Raw genomic sequence first — 8,641 nt, forward strand, 5'->3', positions numbered from 1 at the left:
GTTAACGGTGTATCGTTAATACGTGAATGGACTAACACTTGGCTGAAGGATACAGATTCGACACCTCTCACCCTTGTAACTACGGTAAGCGTGGAAACGGTAGTTAAATATATCGGTCTTTTTGAAATCTAAATGATAAACACTAAAATATTAAATGTTTGAAAAATACAAACCACTAGAATATCGCTCGTATCTTTTAAAGAATTTTGTTAACGTAGAAAGAAAGTAGTTAAGTCGAACATCAAAATGAATCTATATAATAATACTGTCTACATGCCCATGTAACTACTTCGCCCCCTGTTGATGGATCTTCACCAGATTTGGCATGATTTATTGGATCTATGCGGAGATGAGTGCAAACTTGTAGTTTTTTTTTTTTTTATTGGAGTTTTGAGTTTTTCACAATTACATAAGTGACCAAACTTTTCATGTCCTAAGATATGTAAATTCATGATTAATGAAAGGTTAACTTCTGTCCAAGGGACGGGTACTCTGGGTACTGTAGCTAGTTGTAAATAGTTTACCTTTTCATTGAAGTTTTGATTAAATATAGATCTTATTCGACGATCGTAATGAAATCGTAAAAAAACTAAGCGCTACGTCTTTAAAGGATTGTTTAAAGATTTAAATTTCGTGCATACCAAGTCCCGTCATTACTGGTGTCTATATGACACGCACACTAGTTGCAAGCAGTGGAGATGTTTAATTAACAACTTGTTAAATGAACGTTACAGGATAAACTTAATCTGGTAAATGTAGTTTTATATCCGTCTTAAAACCTAGTTTTAGCCTATTTTATGTATGCTTATCACTTGAAACATGATTCCCTACGTTTCAAACTATGTATTTCTGTAAACTGAATGCGAACACCTTGTTAACTATAGAAGAAAAACTTAATTACTTAACAAGTACTTAATTTAAGAAAATTTAACAAATATTTAGAAATTTCGTTTTTGATTTTTAAATTTATTGGAACATTATTTAATAAATTGTCTTTGATTCGCAGGGTACGATTATATTTCTTGTAAATGTTTCTACTGCAAAAATAAATGAAGTTTCTTTGTCATCGGATACTTCTGAAATATCTCCCACTTTTCACTTCAAAGACTGTTTCAGGGTTAATGGAAACTTAAGAGGTAAGTAACATTTCATACTTCACGTAGGTTAACAAAGTCATCTACAAAACGTTAACTTATTACTAGGTAAATTAATAACCTACCTATTGAACCAGATTTTCTGAGAGATTCAAATTACTTCGTACTTTCGCCTTTTGTTTTAAAATGAAGGCTCCATCTGAGTATAATGGACTTTTCAGTTTCGGACAAAGGTGGTGTTTATCAAACCATTAAATAATTCTTGGTGTCCTAAGAAAACTGCGTATAACAATTATGAAACAAAATTAAAATATTTACATTGATTGTGTGTTGAACCCCTTATTTTTCAAGGACAGAACTTCATTTTCAACTCTGGAAATACTTTGTTTTCAGTTTTGGATAAAGGTAAACCTACGAGTATAATGACGTTAAACAATTAAACGGTCAAAATAACTGGAAATCTGTGAAACAGTTTATATTATCGTGAAAGGAATTCAGTAGATCGGAAAATAAACTTGCTGGTACAAGAACTACTCTGGCTAAGGTATAATATATCAGTAGTTAACAAGTTATTTTTGAGTTGGTTTTAACTGATCAATCACTACATTTATATATTTAAGAAAATACATAAGCGATTGATTTATAATTCAGCTCCAATATGTTCTAATGTTACTTGTAGGAGTAAAGAACTTGAGGCTTATGGTTCGAATCCCGTACTATAATTGGTGAGCATTAACTATTCATTATAAACAAGTTTCGTATTTGATCTACGAGCATGTTTCAGATCGTGACATGTTAAAATAATGGGACCAGATCTCGTACAAACTAAGAGTGGAAATTAGAATACATCGTCAACAACCACAAACAAGTTGGTCCGGAGGAAACTTTTTGTTCTGACTGTACCCTAAGTTACAAAACATTCTCTGCATTTTATGAAGTGATATTTGTTTAATATAGGAAGTCGGGGATAAAATAAAACTATCTTCCTGTGTATAGAAGTTTCAGTTTTCGTGTTCTATCAGTGTATTTCGAGAAGTAGGCTTCCCTTAAAATTTTGAAATACCTGATCTAAGAATATATCTAAATATAAATAGTCACCATTTCGAAATGGATTAGATTAAGTTTTTATATTTTTAACTAACATCGAAGAAAAAACCTTGTAAACTGAACAATTTTGTAAACAATATTTTCAATGTTTTTTGTTGTTGTTTAATGTCCCTTTGCTAGAGGAACTCCTTTTTACGATGGCGCAATAGGTAGAACGTTCGCTAATATTAAGGATAAAGAAGCTTTATGAAATATTTAGAAACAAAGGTTCATGATAAATACATAAGTGAATCAAGAGTGTTTCAGTTCAATGTTAAGATTATTTATTACATTCTACTCTGCAGTTACGTCTTTTTGTTTATCGATCAAAGCTAAGTTAGGCTTAGTTACCATTTAACGAGAAATTCTTATTAACGTTAATGAATTTAGGTCTACAACTTCTGTGAAAGTGAACGCAGCCTGATGACAACAGTATCGCGAGTTTGTGTAAATAAAGTTGAATAACTAATTAGTTAATTACTCTTGCCTATTTCTTGTAACATCGTTCAACACCATAGCAATTTTAGTTCCATTATTAGTGCATTCTATTTTCTTATTTATCACATACTATTGTAGAAGCTTCTGCTGTATACATTGAGCATTCTATAACTTGATTTAACAAATGCATCCCAGTGGCGTAGTAAGGGTTCTCAGCACCAGGGGGCAAAGACACTTTTGGCGCCCCCACACCTGAAATGTTTTGATTATTTGTTTTGTGACTCATTACCCACTTAATAACAGTAACATAAAGAATTAAATACCGCCTTACACAGGCCTAAAATAAAGTCACAAGATAACATCTCGCGATATCACAACTGTAAACCTGGAACTAATAGCCTACTAGGTGTACTTACATAATTTGTAAACCATATTGATATTTGTCATCCAGCATTGTTCAAAGTCACATAGTTAGAGTAATCCTTCAAGCATGCAGAATAAATTTCTGTTATATCCCTAGTTTTGAAAGTTGTTTTATATGAGAAGCCAGTCACTTGTGGTGTACATGGATTATAAAGCAGATTGATAAAATACTACTTAAGTTTACAAATACCGAATTTTATTAGTTTACAAAACTGTACATATACAGTCTCCTAATAATAGTTCCAAGATTAAGTAACGATTCTCATTTGTTGGTGCACGTGATTTCTGATCACTGAAGGTCTTGTTAATTAACATTTAACTTTTGATCGAAGAAAATTCAAATCAACTAACCCAGTATTGTTGTTTAACTGCAGTGCAATAAACGTGTGGTATTGGCCAATATTCTGAAAATACTGCTTATAAACTAATCGTTAATTTGTTAAATATTAAACTTAAATATTTGGTCGACTATTTTAGTATCTTAATTTATTTTTATAGCAAAGCCTTCATCACTTTAGTTATTTGGCTATACACTGAAATTCTCTTGGACATTTCTAAAATTAAATAAGCCGAACAGTCGCAATATATTTATTTACTTGGAGAAGGATGTCACTTAGTCCTAGCTGTACGATCTGACTAAGAGTGCTCGCTCGAAACGTCATCCTTTTTTAAATAAACGTTAAAACTTGCCGATTGCTCAACCTATTGATATTTTAATTTCGGTGACGTGGAACCCACTTTGAGACTAATAATGGCTGGAGACGGCTTATGATGACAAAACCTTGTACATTTGCTGTTATGTTAAAGTTATATTAAAGTTTTTCTTCATTACCAATTCAAGCCGTCTCCAGTCATTACTATTGATATTTTCGTCGCCTATGCGGTTTTAACTCTTTTTATTGGACATTTTTCAACCAGCTACCTAAATCTTACTCTATAAACCACAGTGAATATTTAATATGTGCGAGTGCATCTTTTTGTCATATTAACTTTTAATAGTGACAGTGGTTTTAATTGAGCAAGTAATCTTTATTTTCTCTTCAGGATTAATAAATAACGTAAACTTGACGTTGCTGACCTCTGAAGCAGTTCTGCTGGACACCGACCAAAATATCGAAGAAGAGTTTATATTCGTTGGTCCAGTTCAGTTTGGACATCAGGATACCTCGCTGGAGGAACTCTACAGGAGGACTAAAGAAATAGCAGTTAAAACCTACAACAACGAGAGGGTCATTGAATACTTGCAACATCTAGCAGGTATACAATTAAAATGTCCGTTAATTTTGGTTTAAGTGGAAAGTGTCGTCGAATTTCATGGACAGTTAATCAGATACTAAAACATAGAATATAAACGTAATGAAACTCGAATTTTAAAAATACACGAACGCAAAAGAATATATTAGAAAGGTTTTAATTAAACACCCAAACCTGAACAAAAGTCAAGTGTACAGCTTGAACTGCATATATAGATAAAATTTCAATTTTACAAATTGTACTAACACGTGTTCGTAGGTGTATACTTCTAACTAGCGTGTCGTCTTGCCAGTGAATCGTCTTGTCTTCTGTCGTAGGCAGAAATTCATTTACCATACGACCAGTGAAGATAAAATGTCTAATTTTAAACACTCATTGAATTAATAAAATATCTGTAAACCATTTGTACTTTAATTTATGGGTAAAGCAGTAACAGGGAGATCAAAGGTTTGTTTGTTTTGTAGTTAAGCACAAAGCTACACAATGGGCTATCTGTGCTCTGCCCACCACGGGTATCGAAACCCGGTTTTTAGCGTTGCAAGTCCACAGACATACCGCTGTGCCACTGGGGTGGGGGGGGGGAGATCAAAGGAAAGATTATTTCCCCCGAAATTTTTGAAAACGTAGGAGGCGGTAGCGGTCACCTCAAGTAGACCAACTACTACTGGGATCAAAACATTTCTGTATAGTCTACATTTTCAATATTTCTATTACCACCAGTCTAGAATTACTTACCCAGTAAGAATGCAAGTTGTTCGACTAAAAATTCCACCGGTAGAAAGTTCCTACACTTCTGAAGAGTTTTCTTGTACGTGGATTTCGAGCCCAACCTAAAATACTGCTTCGCGAGTTTGTTTTTCTTTCTTTTAAGAAATAATATTAAAATGAAGTTAATTCACAGTTTTAACCTCTGTTTGAGTAATTTCAGTACAAATCTGGCGAAGCGAGAAACAAGACTTGTATAAACTAGTCAGGCGCACGGTCAACGTCGGATATTAACGAATTTTAAATAATAACCCCTTTCTAAAGTGAGTTCAACAAGACTATGTAACCCTGAAAATGTGTCAACACGAGCTTGTTTGGCTAGACATACAAATTTTACAATGAGAGATAGAGAATATAATCAGGAACTAAAAGCAACTCGATCTACGCATGTCTGAAAATTAACGTACAAGTGACTGTTGTTATATAGGTATTATATAAAAGTGGACATTCTATATTCCGACGCCTCTACTTCGAGGATAATTTTTAAATCTCCATCGCTGATCTTAAACTTTTGGGGAAATAATTCGTTATGTTCCATTCAGGAAAATATATCTTGTGAAAAACAAATAATTGGGGTTTTATCCTGACTTGACGTTACTGCACAGAAAAATTATCAAACTTTTTGACTTCATTTAAAGTCAATCCAGTATTTGTCTCTTCCCCCCCCCCTCCTCCCCCTCCCCCCCACTCTCACTCGCTCATTCCAGTGGGTGCGCGATAAGGTTGTGATGAGTGGGCTCGTAATTCTGGGTTCAATTCCTTTAGTATGTAAAACACATCCCTATTGTAGAAGTTTACAATTAACAATGAATTATTTTTATTGTTGAATGTTTGCTTTTCATATCAAGACAATATTTTAATTGACTTAAATTCCCGTAAAACCGGGTTAGGCTGGCATGGTTATTGGTAACGAAGTACTTTGATTGGTTTATTTTTATATTAGCTTACTTGTGACTTGGCTTGTTCTTCGCCGAATCAAATACTGTATATCGAGTTCCCCTTTATACCTAACTATTTCTGTAATATATTTTTAGAATGTCTCACGACTTTAGACTATTGGGTGATGAACATGCAACTTGAATATCGCGGAACTCGACTGCAGTCTTTCAACATGGGAACATTTCTGGTAATAATAGCTTGGATCTATGATGAAGAACATCACTTGAGAACGATCGTGTATTCTTACCGACCGGACAGGGCATTGGTTGAATTCCGTAAGTACAACAAACGGGTTGTTTCATTGGTTGAATTCCGTAAGTACAACAAACGGGTTGTTTAAGAAAAGTTGATCAGAGTTTTTCACTAACAACTTTATTTAAAGTGTTGTAATGAATGAACACTTGGATAAATACAAGATCACCGATAAAGATTACAAGCTTTTCGTGTAACTTTTATAAAATTTAAAGATCGGCGATTTACTGTTAGATTTAAATTTTGTTGCAAGTCTCGAATTCGTTCAGTTTAGGACAGGTGTATTGGGAACTGGCACGTGTCGCAGCTCTAACACAAGTATCAACAGTTTAACACTTTAGGACAGGTGTATTGGGAACTGGCACGTGTCGCAGCTCTAACCCAAGTATCAACAGTTTAATACTTCATAATATTGACAACCACAAGTGCTTAATCGGCAGCTTCAGATAAAGTGGGCCAATCAGTCTTCCCAACTGTTAAACTTTAAAAATTCACATTTACTCCGTCATACATTCTTTATCGAAGCTCTATCTTGAGGATTATATCCGATTATTCCTGGGGAGGATTGATCGGAGAACAACGTTCTGAACTTCAATACGAGGAAAACTCTCAATTTCATGGTGTACAGCCTCCCCCTCCCCCCCATGCTAATCTCAAAGGCTATGCGAGGTAAACAAGTGATGTAATACTAGAATACTTGTGTTCGAACAATAACACCAACCTCATCCCGGTGAAGACACTGCACTTTTACATCTATTGGGCAAGTATACTGTAGCAAGAAGTGAACCAGCTTTAACAGTAACCTACTTTTAGTTAGTTGTAGGGTGTGAGGAACTACATCTATTGGGCAAGTTTACTGTATTAACAAGTGAACCAGCTTTAACAGTAACCTACTTTTAGTTAGTTGTAGGGTGTGAGGAACTACATCTATTGGGCAAGTTTACTGTATTAACAAGTGAACCAGCTTTAACAGTAACCTACTTTTAGTTAGTTGTAGGGTGAGGGGGGGGGGGGATTTGAACGTGATGCTAAAATACATTTTACGGGTAGCTTCAGATCCAGTAAGTTAATCGCTCAAATAACTGAATATAACCTTATTAATGTTGTTTATCCAACAGAGCTAGTCCACGACGAGTCTCTTCTGTGGTATGTATCAAAACAGCCGGACAGTGAATACCTGATATCCGTGAGCAATACTTCTCCAGGTAAATATTAAAGTTGTACGTATAATTGTCCTACTAAAGAACTTTAGTATGAACTTGTTATATTGAACATTTTAAATCTTTGTTATCCACAAGTAAACGCAAACACTGCAGGCTCCGTGATAGGACTAAATAGGCTTAACACTCTTAGCTGTGGGTACGTTACAAGTAACTATCGTTCCCGCTATTCGTTTAAGAGTAACCATGTATGCGATGTGGAGGGAAAGGGGTAGATAAATGTTTGAATTTTCAATAACTATCATTTGTTATAGAGATGAACGTTTAGTTCTGTACATGTTTATATCAAAGTCTTGACAAAAAAAAAAAGTAAAGAATGGCTAAAACTCTCTCAATATGCGCGTGTCATATTTTTGGTAACATTGTTTTTTGCTATTTTCTGTCAAATCATTTAGACTGTTCTTTTTTGAACTTCCTTCTATAATAGAAACCATCGCTGTCTTCAGACTACAAAGGGATACCATGACACTTGAGTTCCTGTCAGTTCTCAGTCAGTACATCACGGAAGTGATAGTTATTGAGGAAGTGGGACATCCTTATTTGGTGGTCCTGCGGAAGGATGGGACTGTTGGTATTTATGATCCTCTTTTTGAGGAAGCGAAGCACCGTGAAGAAGTGGGACTTTCAGGTACGTTATTCCCAATGGGGGGGGGGCGGTAAGTATGTCCTGCAGTCCCCACAATTTAGGGGGAAGGGGAGCAAAAGGAGGCCCGATTCAGCCAGTATTGTAACTACAATTATAGGTAAATAAATGCAGGGTCCAAATTACTGTATATAGGGGGGGGCATATTTTGTAGTGTGTGTGTGGTATTTGTGTCTTACATAATACACAGACTGGTATATGTACATTGAAATATGTACAGAAATGTAGTGTGTGTGTGTGTGTGTGTGTGTGTGTGTCTTACATAAAGCACCGACTGGTATATGTACATTAAAATATGTACAGAAATGTAGTGTGTGTGGTATTTATATATTGCATAATGCACCGACTAGTATATGTACATTAAAATATGTACAGAAATGTTGTGTGTGTGTGTCTTACATAATGCACCGACTGGTATATGTACATTAAAATATGTACAGAAATGTTTTGTGTGTGTGTATACATATGAATATGTATAATTTTTTTTTACATTGCAGTGGCTAAAGTAACACTCGTAGTTTAACTGA

General features: G+C 34.8%; 1 protein-coding gene across 1 annotated transcript in view; it reads left to right on the forward strand.

Annotated features, from left to right (window-relative positions):
* LOC111088492 overlaps positions 1–8,641 on the forward strand; it is a 25,178-nt gene that overhangs the window by 8,533 nt on the left and 8,004 nt on the right. The window contains exons 8-12 of the mRNA XM_022398788.1: positions 1,007–1,136; positions 4,086–4,298; positions 6,095–6,274; positions 7,370–7,456; positions 7,899–8,099. Coding sequence (XP_022254496.1) covers positions 1,007–1,136; positions 4,086–4,298; positions 6,095–6,274; positions 7,370–7,456; positions 7,899–8,099 — 811 coding nt within the window. The remainder of the gene's footprint in view (positions 1–1,006; positions 1,137–4,085; positions 4,299–6,094; positions 6,275–7,369; positions 7,457–7,898; positions 8,100–8,641) is intronic.

Source organism: Limulus polyphemus, unplaced genomic scaffold (assembly GCF_000517525.1).
Source record: "Limulus polyphemus unplaced genomic scaffold, Limulus_polyphemus-2.1.2 Scaffold3865, whole genome shotgun sequence".
NCBI lineage: Eukaryota > Metazoa > Arthropoda > Merostomata > Xiphosura > Limulidae > Limulus > Limulus polyphemus.